The sequence below is a fragment of the Anopheles marshallii genome, chromosome 3, assembly GCF_943734725.1.
Source record: "Anopheles marshallii chromosome 3, idAnoMarsDA_429_01, whole genome shotgun sequence".
NCBI classification, from domain to species: Eukaryota; Metazoa; Arthropoda; class Insecta; order Diptera; family Culicidae; genus Anopheles; species Anopheles marshallii.
In genome coordinates, this window is record NC_071327.1 from 77,552,799 (window position 1) to 77,571,279 (window position 18,481).

General features: G+C 45.8%; 2 protein-coding genes across 2 annotated transcripts; one reads left to right on the forward strand and one right to left on the reverse strand.

Annotated features, from left to right (window-relative positions):
* The first annotated feature begins 12,664 nt into the window (after positions 1–12,664).
* Positions 12,665–14,944, forward strand: LOC128711756 (midnolin homolog). Its single transcript, XM_053806641.1, has 2 exons — positions 12,665–14,505; positions 14,578–14,944. Exons 1-2 carry the CDS (start codon positions 12,665–12,667, stop codon positions 14,942–14,944), a joined length of 2,208 nt encoding a protein of 735 aa, XP_053662616.1.
* A 2,144-nt stretch (positions 14,945–17,088) lies between these two features.
* Positions 17,089–18,001, reverse strand: LOC128714745 (microtubule-associated protein RP/EB family member 2-like). The gene is made up of 3 exons (XM_053809626.1): positions 17,431–18,001; positions 17,226–17,367; positions 17,089–17,164 (listed from the first exon to the last, which is right to left on the reverse strand). Exons 1-3 carry the CDS (start codon positions 17,999–18,001, stop codon positions 17,089–17,091), a joined length of 789 nt encoding a protein of 262 aa, XP_053665601.1.
* Positions 18,002–18,481: the final 480 nt, after the last annotated feature.

Here is an 18,481-nt window from a genome sequence, read left to right on the forward strand (position 1 = left end):
TCACTGTAACGAATCGTAATCGTGAGGAAATTGGGTTTGAAGGCTACCTGTGTTGAGTGCGTACGCGTATATAGGAACAACTGCTCGAATTTAGGGCCAATTTAGGCGATACTAAAGTGACCGTACAGCCGTCGAAGAAGAACAAAAAGACACCTAAATGGGAACACTAGCCATCTATTGCCCTTCATGCTGTTGGATCTGTTTGCATTTTTTTGGGGAGGTTGGTACCAGTTTTGACCATTGCGACAGCACCATCCAAAGCTCATCCGATCATAGATGATTCGATGTTTGATCGTACTGAAAACCCAACCGAACTGGGCTGAAAAAAAAAATACATCACCCAAGCCCGAGTCACACACAGCGCGTAGAGAGGCATTCCGAACCATTCCAAATGTACTCTCCCACAAATCGATGACATTGACGCTGATGACAGTTTGGACATTTGCCGTCAGCGATGGTCGGACGTAGCAACCAAAAGAATCGTGACACCCACGCTGATGATCGCAAGGGAAACGATTCGAGCTCAATTATTTTTGTCGGGCACCGTCGGTGACCTTCATTATTTTGGAAGTGCGTTATTGTAAAGGTTGAAATGTCATCGGTGCGGCTAACAGTCAGGCTAACTGCTGAACTTCTAATGCGGCGTTTTTGAATCGTAATAACTTCGACAAACGACATAAATCGTTTACTTTGAAGTGGATGAAAAGGTACTCAACATATTTCTCGCCATAAAAGATGACGCTAGAGTGAAGTATAAAATGGACATACATTAAACGTAGTTGCTGTTTTAATTGACGAACATCTGCAAACTTTACGAATGGCATACTTTGCAACCTTCACTAGCTGTGTAAAATTATTATGTCAAATAAACAGGAGGATAAACATCAAAAGGAAACAAAGGTTGTGATGTGTGTAGAATGTGTCAATATTTATAATTTAGCAATATTGCGTCATTAGTGTACCATTTGGCATCATGTATACTTTTTTTAGCATTCAAATTACTCACATAATTAATTTCATTTATGATTCATGTGTGCATTTGAGGTACATTTTTAACTTGCTCGCATACATTTTAATTACTTTGTTATGTGTCCCATTCATTAACAAGAATGTACACAAAGGGATGAAAATTGGTTGGATTCTTTTTGGATTTTTTCGTGGCAGTGCCACGTATTTGATGTATGAGAATTTTATTGATATTTGAATAGTATTAATTACTGTCTCTCTAGTCTTACGTTGAATCTATAAGATTTGTTGTTATGATTGTAAACCCCTAAAAGTGTACTAACGCAATTCTACTTTTCTATATATTAAATAATAATGCATACCTTAAGGCGCACGCACCCAACGCACTGCTCAGAATCGCCTTGAAACGTAGTTGTGATTTATTTATAAATTTAACAACTTTCCTTTCATTTAGAATGATACACAAATTAACTTGAACAACCTCAAGGGATTGTACATACATACTTAAAACACTTTCTCTATAACTCGCTTGACAACTCTGTCGCATCCATTCAATGTCCCGCAGTGAGGTAATTAAACACGCACGCGGTGGTTTACATTTACACTTTCCATGAACAATAAAAACGGATCAATTCAACATTTGACCACCTTCCTTCGACACATCCCCCTCCTATTGTCCACTTTCCGGGCGGGGTGCTTCATTAACTCGCTAAGCAGCATGTATTACGTTCGCTTAACATGTGTTCAATTTTATAGGGGGATCCCCAAAAGATGAAGAAACGGCAGAACAAAAGAAACGGCAAAACACACATATGATGGGAAAACGTGTTTGTGTGTGACACGCGAATAAAGGGGAAAAGACAATTTAACGCTTCCTTCGCGCTGCGTTTCTTTTGTGCTACAAAGCTCGAAAAGTAAACATGATCGCGGGTGCATTCACACGGATGCGCTCCATCCCTTTGTTCAAACCGGCTTTGGGGGTTTGTTTGTGTAAACGGTTTTATGTTTCCAGCTTTTTGACTAAATTTTATGCTGCCACGCTTTCCATAATCCACTTCGAACGACTCGTTGACAAAGCTCCGTCCGCTGTTCAGCTTTTGACGCTGACGTTTTGCTGCATAGCGTGAGACAATGCGCTCGGTTACTGCTGCTGACGGGAAGCTTGCGCTTCTTTGATACACGAGTCTTACATAAGCACACGGAGCTTGTGCTGTCAATCTTAAAGCTTCCAACATTTATCCGGATAGGTGGGACGGGAACATCGCTTGAAGATGATCTTTCGCTGAAAGATCAGTCGCAAGAGCGAAGTGGCTCACAAGTATCTGGTGCTTCAGGTAGCTTAACGGTAGGCCCCTTAAAATGTGGCAACAATTCACAACTTTCCCTTTTATTTTCTCCCGTCCCTAATTGATGTCTCAAAACGGTTACCTTTCCTGTTGCTTTACTCGTTCCCTTTTGCTAGACAATTTCTCCCCAAAACATATACCCAACCTGATGCTTCTCGTTTTCTACGATAAAAGTAAAACAAAAAAGAATCTTAAATCAACTTAAAACATTAAAGCCCAAACTCCACTATGATGGATGGTTCTCCATTCATTCGAACGGTACGCTTGGTTATCCCATCTAGAGCAAATCACGTTACGAATCTCTTCACAACCCATTTGAGTCATGACCCTTGGCGGTGATTAAAGCAATTCACCAAAAACATCGTGTACAACTTTAAAGCGGGTCTCTAATGTTCCTTCCGTGGCACTCACCCGACCGCCCGCTCCTACCACAGATAGGCACAACAGCAAAACGAAACGCTCACCCGGTAATCTCGGCTTGTGCAGAGTGATAAATTATGAACTAATCATTTTATCCGAACTAAATGACTATAATTAAAAATTAATTGCCTCTGCGCCACACGAACGAAGGTGGCCTGTACGTGCCCGGGCGCTGGTATTAGCGTCCGGCTTTCGTGCCCCCTTGGCCGGATGTCTTCGTAATGCCCGGATCTTGGAAAATAGTGTCCTTAGGGCGTGTGATTCGAATGGATTAGCGAGCGAGATGAAGGTAAAGATTCATTCATGCAACATTCATCCCGCCATGTCTCGAGTAAAGCTTTCCCAAAGGATGAGATGTTTGTTGGGTTGTGCTAAGCATTAGAACATGTTCTGTTGGGGGGGGGGGGGGGGTACCTTGTCCCTGGAAAATGGTAAAAGGATACGTTATGAACTTGAAGGAAATGTCAACAACACCGGATTACGGATATCAAACGGTGACCTCTTCTGTATCAGCTATCAAAACACAATCGTCCAATCATCATCAACTAACGTCATCATTATCCCCATCGGTTATTTGCTGCGTTACTACAACGACATGACCAAATGCTCCACGATCGATCGTCGTGAACAACGCCGAAAGAAAAACAAACCGTGTAAAACGTTTTTCTTTTTGCCGGACTGCAGTAACCGCGTTTACGGCTTATTATGTTCAGATTTTCATTTACATTGATTACCATTCAATCGGTCCCCATCCTTACCGTACGGATGGCCTTTGTCCAATTTGTCCTCCCGTGTCCCTCTTCTGACTCCTAACGCGATACTCACGACTTTCGCTAATACGCCAAGACGCCAGGCCAAGCCCATCAATTTCCTCTTTATGCTCGCCCGGGGAGCATAAATTGATAAACACATAACACGCGCCCCAATGGTTTAATGTCCACGGTATGTGTGCGTCCGTGGAAGCCATATTTGCATTCATAAATCCGGGAAAGCGCCCTTTTTTATGCGACATGCTTAGGACCACGCGTCAATAACCGGGAGGAGGATGTTGTTTTTTGCTGCCATTATTTTTTGCTACCGTTTGAGCGTGTTCAATATCTAGTGATTACCGTTCGCATCCCATCTTGGGCGTAGGGTATGTGTTCAGGAAAAGTTCATCTTACTACAAAAGTTTCACATGTTGAGAAAAAGGGGTTTTCGTATGATTTTGAGGTGTAACTCGTTTTAAGTAAAAAAAAATATTTATCAAAGGGTTTATGAAAAGGTTGGAAGTTTAAGAAATGAATAGTTATTAATCATGATCAAACCGAAAGCACTAGAATTTTTTTTACATTATTTTTCATTGTTAAAATTGCATTAACTTCTAATATTATCTAATTTACTAAAAACAATATGACAGCAAATAGCTCAAAGTAATGCCAAAACAAACCCTGCAATTTAGCGCTCCAAGATCCAAGACACAAGAGCCATAATTTGTGATCGTTTAGACACTCCCCTCCGAAAGGCCAAAAGGCATTCCGTTTGCCAAAAGCGATTCATAAAATTGAACAACCAAACATCGACAAACGTCCACAGTGTTTATGATTGTATGATCGAAACCCGGGAGACTATTCGCCGGCTGTACCCAAATATCAATATCTTCCGATTTTCCACTGAGGCTGCTTTAGCATACGGTACGGGATCATCCCCTACGGATGCTGCATACGACCATCGGCACTAAGCCAGTGCGGGTGATAAAAAATGCATTGTTTTCATATTAAAATCGGCACATACACGCGGATTTATTCGTTTATCAACAACAACCAACTCGGCTGCCTGCCTCGGTAGCCGGTATTAAACGATTCCGCATATAAAAGTGAACAGATTTTATCGTCTGTTTTCTATCATAACTCTTTATGGCGATATTAAATATGCTCTACGGTACGGGTTTTAGAAGCCCGCCCGGATATTGTCTTCGAACAGTGCTAGAGGACGTGTTTATGTTCGACATGATGCCGACAGGCTTAAGCCTGCTGCCTGCCAATCTCAAATGTGATTCTAAACGGCGCTTCAAGTGTTGCAGCACAAGGTTTACTGACGATTTGTGTGCAAATTCCACCGGTCCCCGTTAAATCTTCCAACCGATGGCTAGCGTACCGCGAAAGATTCTCGCTACGCACAGGAACTAGAATGCTGGCTAAATAGAGGTATACCAAGCGAAGGCACTCCGTTTAATAGTGTTATCAACCCTACGCAACTACAAACTCCCCGTTCGCTCCTTGCCGAACGCATTATCATCCCCATCAAACCCCATGATCATCATCATCATCAGCATCATCAAGTTCGTCAACATTATAATCGGTAATGACCTTTCCTGTTTTACTGTATCAGTAAAATGGTAGCGCTCGTGCACCCACTAGAACAGGTGCCCTGGCGTAAGTATTCCAAAACAAACGTACATTTGCATAGGCAGCATAAATTCTCATCATCCATTCCGGTGCGCATAGCGGTGAGGTTCCACCGTTCCACCAGTGGCCAAAACCCACCCCGCCAGCTTGTTCTTATCAAAATTCAGAACTCTCCATTCGCCGTACCACCAACCGGTTCCGCACCGCACAACGTTTCACAAAAACTCAAAAGCCTATAAAATACGAAACGATTTCCCGAAACATGGTGCGCGAAACCATTCCACGCTGGTTCCACGTGAAAATCGTCCCACGCGCCCTGCTCCCGACAGGCAAATATTCTTACGTACAAAACAATTTGCATAGCGCATAAGCACAATGGCCGTACGTACCTTTTGCGCGTCCTCTGCCGTGCCCTCGGCCGCGCACGCACGACCCGCCTGGTATTGAGATTAGAACGAAACGGCCACGACAACCATTCTGGGCTGGAAGCCGTAATTTGCATGCATTAAAAAGCATCTTGCTTCGCGTCGGTTTCGATGAACGATCCGAACCGAACCGTCAGATTCGTTCGTCGACACATTCCCCGGCACCGGAGTGCATCCCCGCTAAAGCCTGAGTTGCCCGAGTTGCATCATTAGCAATGCCCATCTATAGCATCGTGATGCAGCCGCATACTATTTTGCTGTTTCCTTTTTTTTGTAAGCTTGTCTGTTTGTTGTTGCTGTTGCCAACAGAGTTTTTCTCTCGTCCCTGTTTTTTTTTTCTTTCTTGTTTTCAATGGCTTTTTATTTTTGTGTACTCTGTGTAGCCTTGTTAACTTTCGAGCTGACTATTTTCTATTGATTCTGGGTCCCGTTCTACCGCTTGGCTACTCCCGCACCTATCAACCATTACGCATTTCTTCTGTCAAGTTCGATCAAGTGTTCATCAAACGGAAAATCAACCTCGTGAATAGTAGCCAGGTTGGTGGGTACGGTTGCTTTACACGCCGCGCGTACTAAGCCAAACGCAGAGAAAGGACATGGGATTACGATTATGGCATGGCAAGCTATACATGCCCCATGGCATTGTGGAAGTGGTGTGGAAGGCACAGGGAGCGTGGTTGACGATTATTCGGTTCAGTTACCTTTCACTGGAAAGGTTCCGTACCGAACGAACTTAGTGGTTTAAAAATGAAAATGATGCTCTCTGATGCTGGTGGGGACAACAAAAAATACCTGCATCCGTGCTCGAGTACACTACACAACTTTGGGTACGGTGTGTTCTAAGGTTAAAATCGAACATCGAACTCACTTTGATGGAAGTCAAAACATTGGCCGAGTCCTTTTTTTGCGCCTCCTTTCCCTACATTCTTTCGTTCGGTGCTTTTTCGCCCGGGCCACGTCACGAGTTTTATTATTTAAGCATACGTGGAGCTCATCTGCATACGGGTTGCTTTTAAGCTGTGTACCGGTAACAACCATCGACGGAATCGGTAATTGAGACACAAGCACATGGACAACCAGTATTGACCAGTTATTGGGGAGTACCGAAAAAAAAACGCTGCTCGTAAAGTGTCACCTAACGTGCTCGTAAGGGATGGTATTATTTGCACTTTCAAAGACATTGCGGTACGGTCATCCTTCCACGAACGTTCAAAATATGCACAGGAGCAGTGTATAATGGACTATAAGGGAAATATATATATATTTTTTTTTTGTAAGGAAATTGCCATTACCCTAGAAATACTGACTTTTAGAGTGGTTTTCTAGAGCAGCAGGGAATAAAACTGGTACACCATATACACTCATAGTATCGATTATAATCAACTTTAATGCACTGAATTCAATATACACTTTTCTCGTCTTTGTTATCACCCGGATCGTGGAGGTCGAGAACCATTAAAAGATGAATAGATGCCATTTTAATTGATTTAAATGGGGCAGTAAAAAAGATCCATTAAATAAAGTCCGTTTTCAATGAACGCTATTTTCGGTCAATATTCGGCTGTCAGCGTTCTGGCTACGGACGATAAAAAAATGGATTGTCCCTTGCTCTTTAATCTTTAGATGAAGGGATGAACGAGCTACTTTACGCTTTAAAATTTTTTGATGTGTTTTTTCTTATTAAGGTAGAACGGCCATTCAAGGAATTAAATCCCCAATGGTGGAGGATCATTGTCTTTCCCTACCTGTGAATTTGTGTATTTAAGATTTGATACACATTCAAAAATTTGTCCCAATTTCTTGGTAGGGGCTCCGAGTTGACAATTTTAGGAAGGTCTATGTGGAAAGGATCTCCCACATCTGTACTCAGTACTATGACGCTGTGTTTCCACGTAAAGATAGCGTGAGTATACCTTTATAATGGTATGACATTTTACAGCCCTCCCTTGTAATACAGCGCATGAACTTACTCGTTTACCTTCGCAAAGCTCCCATCCATTCCAGCAGTTTATGGAGAAGAACTTTAAGGTATCTACCAATACAGCAAAAAAATATAATTTCACTTGAAATTGTCTTAGTGTTCTCTTATTAACCTTTGAATTAAATTGAATAGCTTAGTTCCGGAAAGAAAGGAAATAAAATATTTATTCCAAGGACCGATGCTTAGCATCCATAAGCCTTTACTTTATTGATCAATGTTATTTCCCATTAACTAAAACGGATCCTTTGACCAAACCTAGCTCATAAATAGCAATATCATTATCCTTTATAACTTTCCTATGAAAATTCCTTCGCCAAAATGATTCTTTCACCCAGCGTTACTTAACGCTTCATTTAATGTGACACGAAGACGGTTTTGGGGATGGGGTTTTCCTAACTTCCCGTTCAGCCATGCACAACTCCATGGACTCCATTTTTGACAGATAAGCTTACAACAACCTCCGAGCCCGGCTTATGGTTGGAATCGTTTTTTTTTTCCCTAGCAAAAAATGCCCACGTCCAACAAACTTCCGTGCGAGCTGACGCTTTTTGATTGGGAGCTGTGATAAAATTTTATGTGCTTTATTGCATCGTTCCAGGGAGGGGGCTTTTGTTTCTGCTTCCCTTCCGTTTCATGCTGCCTAAAGTTTACCTGATTTGATGTTTCATTTTCACCTTTCTGACATACCCGTTTAGCTGGAAATATTTCCCATTTCCCGGTTGTGGGTTAAGATTGGTAAAACAAAGTTCCGTTCCATTCATTACAACCGAATGGTTCTAGGAGTCCGGTTTGTTGCCCCTGAAGCCTCTTTCTACCGGCTAGGCCTTGTGGGATGAGGTGTTAATTTTACGTGCCTAAATACATAGAAATAATGACAACGACGAACGCGATCGGAGTGGCGCGACAGTAAGACATAACCGTAAACTTACATACCACTTCCAGCGGGATTGTCCTGCTATCGTTATCCTGTAACGCGAATCGTTCGCCTATAAAGCAAGAAGTGAATCAAATTAATTCCTCAACTCGTTCGCATGAAAACGGGGGGTTTTGGGAGTGCCCCCATTTCCCTCGATTCGCAATACGAAACACCACAGCACACGCCTCGGTACCGTTGATTACTTGCAAACCTCTTTTTGCTGGTGTCCTGCCAATTTTTTGTTGTTGCTAGCAGGTAATGAATTCTAACTAGACTGGGTCTCCCTTCGGACTCTCTTTTTTTCTACCTTTTGCGACCTGCAACCTGTGGTCGGTGGACCTACCATCAACGTTACTCATTAAGCTTAACGAGAACGTTGTACATTAAACCGTCCAAACGACGAATCGGCTAAACGGGCAAACTGTGGCGAGGACAAGCAGAAACATTGACAAAACTCTCGGGGATGAAAGAACGGTGCCAGGGAGGCATCCCCAAAACATCCCAAACCTAGACAGTAAAGTTTGCTGACGGTTCTCCGTTCTAGGGTGAGTTTGTTCCGTTGGTCATATAAAGAGATCCAATAAATCAAAGCAAGACTTAACCTCGCCCTCGGTTTAGTGTTGTTCGGCTTTTTTTGTAACTGAATGTAGCGCCATTTTTATAGGGTGGCTCAGAAATCCCTTCAACAAAGTGCCATCTTATTTACATTCGTCTTTAAACAATATTTTGTATTCATAAGATTTGCTGCGGAAAAAGAACTAAAACATGGTACTGAAACTAATTTCCATTAAAATTCATTAAACAATTCAAACAAATGCAGTTTAAATATTCCCCCCAAAAGTAGTCCAAAAACAAAAGAAAAATTGTAAAGTTAAACAAACTCAGACCGAAAAGAATATAATTCTTCTATAGGCAAGCCCTTTTTGTTCCTTCTCACAATTCTGGACGTCCCTGTATGCTGTCACTTCAACTCCCTTATCACAGCAACCTTCTTTCTTTCTCGCCACGGTTCGATGGCCGGACGCATGAGCACGGAGCTTGAGGTCTTGTTGAAGAACTTTTAATTACAGACCATTTCTGGGACGTTGCTTCGCCGCTTCTTTCCTCCCGGCATGTTGTTATTGTGTAGAAGCTTTTTACAGGTGCGAGCAACAAACCGTGGACGTGGTGTGTACAAACGCGGGAACTAGTACGCGCCCTTCTTGCGCAACAAACGGGGCACGCACGGCATGCCGTTGCTGTTGCTGGTTCTGTCCATCGTTTTCTTTAATTAGAATCCGGTTCGGCCAGGTTCCTGGGGTTTTGGTCGCACCCTGCTCAACTCCACCGAGCTGTGGTCATGGTTGCGATTTTTGCTTGTCCTACCGCAACTAGGAGGATACGGGTGCGGGATTGTATTCTCACTTTGACCGAGGGTCCTTCATTTGTGGATGAGATGGTAAACCTATTCCACTCACCGCGTCACCGATCCTCCGCTGTGATAAAGGATAACAAAGTTTGTCTGGGTGCGTAGCACACTCCGGTGTCTCCTTGACAACGGGATATCTCCGTCAGGTGGTCGGATCTTGCATTCTCGCGACCATACGCATCTCCACCGTACGCTGTGGTAGTTGTACGGGTACGACGATAATTAATAATTATCATCACCGTCACCAGAAGCGTTACAGTCGTCGCCATTTGCTTTCGCTCTTGAGAAACGCTTGAGACACGAATTCTTTCACGCTGGTGTCCGCTTTGATGTCCGCTTTGAACCTTTACCATTCGAAGGGTAGGCAGGCTACCGGCCGGGACCGGGGACCGGTTCGACCGGCGAAGGATGGACGAATCGGTGCGAGTATTCTAGTCATTTTTCTTTTCCCTGAACGGGCAATGGAATTTTCACCGTGGGTTACCTTCGTTTTTATCACACCTTCTTTTGCATTATTTGCTGGGTTCTGGCTGTGGGCTGTGTCCTCTGCAACCGGCAACGACCGGACACTATCCGGGGCTCATAAAACCAGATCCATCGACGTCTTGGATGGAACGGTCGAAGCTCGCCGAAGAAGTTTAATGCATTCCCTCGCCCAACGCTTGTTTGTTTCCTCCCCTTCTGTCCCGGAGAAAGACTTCCCCGGCCGGCTCGGCACTCCGGTTCCGGTTCCGACTAGCAAAGGACCATCATAAAACACACGGCACCTACAACCGTACCTGTCCCTTTTTTATGACATCTTCCAAGCACCTGTGGCAGAGTGAATGCCCACCAAAAGGCGAGAGCGAAAGAACATGGCACGACGCATTCTTTCTCGCATTCTGCCTTCTTGGAGATGGCGCTAAAGAAATGGAAGAATCCACCACCAGGCGTCCCGTTTGTTTGGTTCTTTTTTTGCACCGGACATCCTGACGTACAACCACGGGAAGGGCTTTATCAGTGTCGTTAATTTTTATTCATGAAAAACCGCACAAATAATGCCTCTTCGCTCGCAATTCTCCCGACATTTTGCCCCATGCCATGCGCCAAGTACCTGCAATTTCCACTGCACCCGAAGTTAGTGGTACTGCGGCACGAAGAAGGATTCAACCGACTGACTTTATGGTTTTAATGAACAGCTTCTTAAGCTGGTTCTTTCCAATTTCCGGCATTTCGGGGAGAAAGAAACGAAAAAAAAGGAGAGAGAAAAAAAACCTCTAGAACGAACATAAAACACGCCTCAAACTTGCACAAAGCAGTTTGTAATTTTTCGACTGCTCCTGTTCGTACTCCGGTCAGCAAATTTAGGTTATGGTAAGAGTGTACTAAAGCAAGCAGACAAAAAGAAACAGATTGTTCTTAAATTGCGAACGAAATTATTTCTTCTGGGATGTGTGTGTGTGTGTGTAATTGATACGTGGTAAAAGTTCCCCCATTCCTTCTCTCGGGGTAATTCAAATGCACTCGCTTGTTAAGTAGTAAACCCGCGCCTTTAAACGCCTCAAGTCGTCGCGGTGGAAAATAGTAATCTGCAACCCACTTGATGCAAATGGTTTAATTTTCTTCTTGCATACCACTACCGAACGATGTACAGTAAATCTTTTGCCGGGTAGTAATGTATTCGGTATCACTTGCAGCGCCACTCATTATATGATGCTTCCTGCATTCTAATAAACGACAAACCCGTTCACTTCATCCGTTACGATGCCGAAGCAAGCAAATGTACGGCAAGGCATAGAAATTAACGTATTAAAACACAACCGTCCTCCAGTCGCTTCAAAAGGCACCGCACGTGCAGTCGGAACCGGAGGATTAATTTCACCTTTTTTTTATGGTTCGGAATGTAGGTCAGGTGATCTTCCGCGCACCGAAAGCGCAAAAGCGCATGTGGGCAAAGGAAGTCATCAGCGTCAAGATAGAGAGACGCTTTGGGTCGCTATTTGTTGATAATTAGGTAAATGTCTTGTGCACATGTTTGTTTATGGTGGGGTAGAGTTTTCGAGATATTTTTTTTTGTGGGAGTGGGTGCTGGAGCTTTCACACATTTGGCCACGAGTGTGTCGAGGGTGAATGTGTGAATTTTATGTCGTTAAACGGAGAAGCTACACCAAGAGTAAATAATAACACAAGAAAAAGCTCCAACCTTCTTATCTGATTTCTTTCACTGTCCATTTTAGACGGAGTGAAGTGCACTGCATTAATATACCGGTTTGCTTCTATTTAATTCACAGGTCATGTGTTGAGACGTGGTCTCTAGAGGAGGATCTAAAGTTAGCACACAGTGAGTGTAGCTGTGACGACCGTTACGACGACGACCACGACAGCAACCGTGGGGGATAGTAGCGGGGAACGATCGCCCCGAACCACCGGCAGCTGCGGTGTTTCTGTACCGACGAAAACGGCGCTCAGCGGCAGCAACATCATCCTGCAACGGCGGCATCGACGAGGGCCCTCGCCGTCAACGAAATCGGTCGAAAATGTGATAGACCCATCCGTGGACGGACGGACCTCGATCGGGCAGCAGATAGCGAACTACTTTCTTCGCATCCGGCGCAGCCGATCGTCACACGCGGTCACCACACACGGCCAGCCGAACACGGACACCACCGGTAGCCGCAACCGGACGAACAGCAGCAGCACCGCACACCGACCGACATCGTACGGTCCGCTTACAAGCTCGGCCAGCTGCAGCTTTGGCGCCGAAAGCCACGACGAACGGTTGCTGCACCAGTCGGCCAGCTCCGTGACGGTAAGTGTTGGCAACTCGTCCGCCAATATGGCCGCCACCGATGGGCAGATCATTCTGGCCGCGTCCCGGTTCGCCCCGGACACGCCGCCAGTGTACCTGCGGGACTTTGCCAAGAGCGAACTGCCGGCGGTCGGGAAGATCGTGAAGGGCCAGTACTACAGTTTGGGCGTACCGACGCTGTCCAACCCATCGCTACAGAGCACGGCACTGTTTCTGAATGCGGGCCGCAAGTACCAGATCTTGGCGCAACCGATCAAGATAAAGGAGGGCCGGAAGAACACAAACGTCGGCCCGAAGGTGCTCATCCCGGAGACGTACCCCGGCTACTTTGAGCTGCTCAGTGAGGATGGCCGTTCGACACGCTGCATCGAGAGTGTGCTGGAGCTGTCACGGCGGCGCAACTTTCGCGTGCTGGTGCGCGAAACGGTCCGCTGCAATCACAACAGCAAGTCACTGCATGCCGGCGAAATTCTCACCACGATCTCAGACAATGGCAAGTACCTGCAGTGCCGGACGTCCAAGGACGAGCTCGTCAGTTTGCCATTAGAAGCCAAAGCGAAGTTCTCACCGATCGCTAAGGAGGACAGCATCAGCGGTGTCCACACGGTGCGGAATTTGTTGCAGAAGCGCATGCCGGTGACGGTGCGGTTGGTGCACGGAGCCGCTCCCAAGGGACTGAAGCAACCGTTCGTGCCGGAGCTGCGGTTGCTTGGGTGCGTTGAGGTGGACCGGATATTTGCGCTGCCGCTGCAGAAAGATATGGACCTGGTGTCGGTACCGCTCAATGCAAAGATTAAGATCCAGCGGGCCAAGAACATGGAGCAGCTCGACCACTTCATCGAGTACTCGCGGTTTCTGGATAAGGCGCAACGGTTGCTGGTGGATGCGCGCGACCGTCTGCAGATCATCGATCTGAAGCTGACGGACAAGGAGAAGAAGGACTCGGCGAAGGCGGTGGCGGCCGCACACAAAACGATGGCCTCCACGCTGTCCGGGTTGACGGCAAACGGGTACGTGCTGAAGAAGAGCAACAGCTGTGATTCGAACCGCTACTCACCGGAGATCGCTGCCGGTAGTGGCGGTGGCAGCCAGAACGGTTCGATCGCGGACGAGTACGACGAGATCGATCAGATCTATGATTATGTGCGTGGGTTGGCACCATTGCCGAAAAATCTGTACAAGTTCGAAGCGGTCGAGCCACCGCCGGGTGGTTCTTCCCCAACGACGGGTGCCACTACGCCGCTCTCGAATGCGCTGATCGGTCCGGCCACACATCAGCACAGCCTCAAGACGGTGGAAAACATGAAGACGGCCCAATCGAACGCCCTCAACAACAATAATAACAACAACAATCACTACGACACTAGCAACAACAATTACTGCAACATCATCAAGTACTCGAACCACACGCAGCAGCAGCAACAGCAGCAGCTGCAACAGCAACCAGTCGGCAGCACGCATCACCACCACCATCACGGTCATCATCACCACAGCCATCAGGGTGGGCATCACCATCAGCATACCGCTTCGAACAGTCTCGAATCGTCGTCCAAGCATGCCAGTGCGGCCCTCAATGCCATCAACAACAATCACCACGGTGCGGTTGATCACAAACCGATCCCGCCACCGATCGAGACGATCCCGGGCAAGAAGCTGCCCGAAAAGCGCCAGCGGCCTACGCTTCCGAAGCTGTACTTCAAGAGCAGTATTGGACTGCATCAGAAGAGTCCCACACCGGGCACTACCGCCGTTAGTCCGCTGAGCAATGGAGGCACCAATGGAGGTGGTGGCGTAGTCCACCATCCACCGATCGCCATCACACCGAAAGAGATCGCTGTTGAGCCGCAGAGTCCACTGTTTCACATCCGGTACGTTACCGATTCTAACCGTTCGAGGATACAATTTCTCATACACTGTTTCGTTTGCTTGTTTGTTTGTAGGTATAAAAGCTTAAGCAGCTTGCAGCTTGCCGCGACGACGCCACAGCAGGACTCCCATCCAGTCACACCGATCTCACCCTCCCCAAAAGGTGCGGGACAGGAGAAAAATCATCTGCTTTCCAAGTCAGCGAGCGCTGCAGCTGGTCCGGGTGCCCGCGAAGGTACGCTCGACTCATCGCGCAGCGGTGGCCGAACGTCCGGCGATTCGGGGAAGCTACCGGAGAAGAAGTCCCGCCGTCTTAGTAGACCGCGCAGCCTCTCGAACCTGGTGTGGGATCTGCGCCCGCACAAGTCATCGGCGGAGAAGTCCAAGAAGAAGCTTTACCTGCACCAGTTCGATCGGCAACAGGGAACGCTCTATCTGTAAAGGCCGTGTAATGCAGATTTCGTCAGTATGAATTTAGTCAACCGAACACGAGCGTGCGCGAGGAAGGAAGGTGGCCAGGTTTGATTTGTTGTTGAGACGGTTATCTGGCGCGAGACCGGGCGAGTCACAGACTGGGGGATGTACTGAGAAAGGAAGGGCGATAGTAGAAAGAAGCAGAGTGGATTGTGTATTGTACCACGTGCCGTGTGTCGTTTACCGTACTGAAGACGAAGGACGGGGGAATCAAAGTCCCTTCTTTTAAAAGACTCTACTCCACCTTCTCTTTATCTCTTTCTCACTATCCATGTGATCCATGTTGTGTGTGTGTGTTGTGTAATAGTAGAAGATTATATATATACAGAGAGACACCCTCCCGCGTAGGAGTAGTAGCCGTAGTAGCAGTAGTAGCAGCATCAGTAACTGTGTCCAGGCTTACGAGGAGACTCAGCTCATTTGCTCGATGTTTAGACAACCGTACAGGGTTGATAGAAAACGGCACTTCGGTATGGCAAATGAATATTACAATCCCTTCCCATAAATTCAGCAGCAGAACCGAAACAAGAATGGCCAGCATCTTTTTACCGCAACGGTTCTTCGGGTGCGTGATCATGATCCAGTAGTAGACCCAGACAGTAAGCTCGTCTAGCAAGCGGGGTACAAGGAATTAAAAAGTTCTTCCCTCAAACAAAGGCATCCGGAGGAAGGCTGGAATTAGTGTTAGATTACGTTTGTTTGCTCGTTTTCCGGCTGTTGTCGTTTTACTTTTCTTCGTGTCCTTTTCTCTTTTTTTTTTATTTGCCATCGTCGTCGCTAAAAGGCTGTGTGGTGTTAAGAAACGTTTCAGTTAAAAAAGTTAAAATAGATTTAGCGTGTTAGTGGATAGGGCTGTAGAGTAACCGCAATCCCATTACATACTTTCAGTAGTGATTCGCTTCGCGGGGGACAGTTTAGTTATGCGTCCCGCGTCCGGTAAACGGACCCATTCCAATGCACACAACCGCGAGCCGTGGCTCGCGCGTTCCAGTTTGACAGATGCGGACAAGATCGAACACAGGCACACGAGCATCGCGTGTGATCGAACGAACGAACGAACGAACGAACGAGTTGTCATTGGGGAGCTCCGTGGCAAGCATGTGTGTATGTAGTGTGCGTGTTTTTTTTTTATATTCTATTAATTATCCAAAAAACCCTCTGTTTACGTCTTATAGGGCGTAGTATCGTGCATGGGAACGGTGCAAGATTTTCTGTTGAAAAATCCAAGTTCGCTTGCTATCGAGCAAAACTGGGCGTCTTGGGCTGATGGGGAGGATATCTCCTCTCTGTGCCCACCAATACCCGCCATGTTTGCGAGCAGATGAAATTTTTATTTTTCAACGCTCCTCCAACCAACAAAAGGGAACCAAAATACCCCCTCCCCAGATGCACAAACGCGGTGACAATCGCTGTCCACGCTTGTAGGGTGGTTGTTTTATGTTCGGTTTAGTATTTTGTGCATAAGGTTTAGCATCCGGTCTACTGCCTCACTACTACGTTTTGCTAACTACTAGGAATTGGATCCTCGATCGGGTTTGAGAAGAGCACCCGCACGCTACTGCTGTAAGCCGTGCCGTGTTAGAATGCGCGCTAACGAACAGTCATTTTAGTTCTTAATTTAAGTCACTATCAATTAATCCCCTCGTTCTTTTTAATAAACAAAAAATGCTCTATCAACAAATGTGTTGTGATAATCTTTCTTTTGTGTATGGATAAGACATCCCGAAAGACGAGACAAATGCTATACAACTACGTTCTTCAAAACTTCGTCCAGAAATTGGATACCAGGAGATAGTTTGGGTTATTAGAATCAAATTTTACGTTTGATTCTAATTTTATACGAGTGAATATCTTTAATAAAAGCAACAGCAATAGAATGATTCCTTAACTGAGTGGAAATACAAACTACGAACAAGAGTATAACTGATGTTACTAACAATTGGAGTTTATTCTTCTTCTCTCCTAAATCTAATTGAAACATGGCAAACAAACTTCGTAGGCAACATTTTAAATAATTTAACAGATTAAAAGCAAACATTGAAGATAGAAACTTATAGTAATGCACGTTAAAAGTATACAAACACACACGCAAGTTGTACTGAGCCGTGTTCTCACTCAGTAGCATACATTATTTCCTTCACCTTCTCACAGAACGCATCATGACTATCCTCCGGATGTTCGTTGATACTAAAACATGTGAAACGAATGGTTTAATCTAAAGGCTTTTTTTTACCCAAACAGTACTTACAAATTCTCGATCAGCACAAGCTTTTGATAGTAATATTCGCGCGATATTTCAACATCTTGTATCTTGATGTTGAGATCATCAATCTGCTCACTCAACGTGGCTATGCGATCGTTCTGCTTCTCTCCTTTGCCAGCACGCAATTCTACAATGGGATCGGTCCTCTGGTTAATACTCCCGAACTAACTACACACTCACACATGCTTACCTCCATCGCTTCCACCTCCGGCTGCTGCTTTGTCCTCTGAGTGTAGACGCGCTGTGGACCCGTTGGTGCCACCGGCACGCTTCAACGGACGACTCGATGGGGCCGACGCTACGGATCCGGTGTTCATCCGCTGGCTAGGTCTCAGTGTACTCGGTGTACCGTAGCCCATCGGCGCATTGTTTCTTGCCCCCTTCGGATCGTACTCCTTCCCATCGTAGTTGGCGTCGAAAAACTTCTTGAACCACTGCAAAAACTCAAAGTTATCCTGAAACCGACCCTTCGCCAACCGTTCGATCGGCACGGCTTTGGACACCTTCAGCTGTACCAGGGCGTTCTGAAACATGCGCAGATTGTTGAGAAAATCGTGCTCAACATTGGTGCAGAACTTGACGCGCCGAAGCTGCAAACAACCCGGAAACAGGACGTCCATTAGCTGGCAGTAAGCGGCACCGGTACACAGCTCTTCCACCTTCTTGAACTCGGCCAACAGCGTACGGTTAACCCAGGCGAGCAGCTCAATGCGGGACAAATTTTCGGTCGTTTGACCAGTGAAATGCACGTTGACGGCCATTTCAAACAGTTCACAAAGATTTATTATTTTCAACACGTTTCACAAGGAATATCAATCGCTCAATATGAAACATGGGCGTTAACGTGCATACTGAGACAAAGCTGCTGCAGAAAATAATTATTGCTACTAACCTTCTGGTTCAATATTGTATTTTTCAGCAAAGTATGCGTGAATTGCTCTCTCGAACATCGAACTAAGACTACTAGGGTTTTGGCATTCCTTCACCATTCTAGAGGTAGTACAGTAGTAGTATTGGACTAGCTGAAGACAGTTCGATAGCAAAAAAAAAATAAATAAGGGACCGTCCATTTGTTACGATACACGATACGATTCTGGTTCAATATTGTATTTTTCAGCGAAGTATGCGTGAATTGCTCTCTTGAACATCAAACTAAGACTACTGGGGTTTTGGCATTCCTTCACCATTCTAGAGGTAGTACAGTAGTAGTATTGGACTAGGCTAAAGACAGTTCGATAGCA

Excerpts from the sequence above, each read along its gene's own strand:
- LOC128711756 (XM_053806641.1), top strand. The coding sequence starts at position 12,665 with ATGGCCGCCACCGATGGGCAGATCATTCTGGCCGCGTCCCGGTTCGCC. Across the intron at positions 14,506-14,577 it reads AGTCCACTGTTTCACATCCG|GTATAAAAGCTTAAGCAGCT; the intron begins GTACGTTACCGA and ends GTTTGTTTGTAG.
- LOC128714745 (XM_053809626.1), bottom strand. The coding sequence starts at position 18,001 with ATGGCCGTCAACGTGCATTTCACTGGTCAAACGACCGAAAATTTGTCC. Across the intron at positions 17,368-17,430 it reads CGGAGGTGGAAGCGATGGAG|AATTGCGTGCTGGCAAAGGA; the intron begins GTAAGCATGTGT and ends ATCCCATTGTAG. Across the intron at positions 17,165-17,225 it reads CTTGTGCTGATCGAGAATTT|TATCAACGAACATCCGGAGG; the intron begins GTAAGTACTGTT and ends CACATGTTTTAG.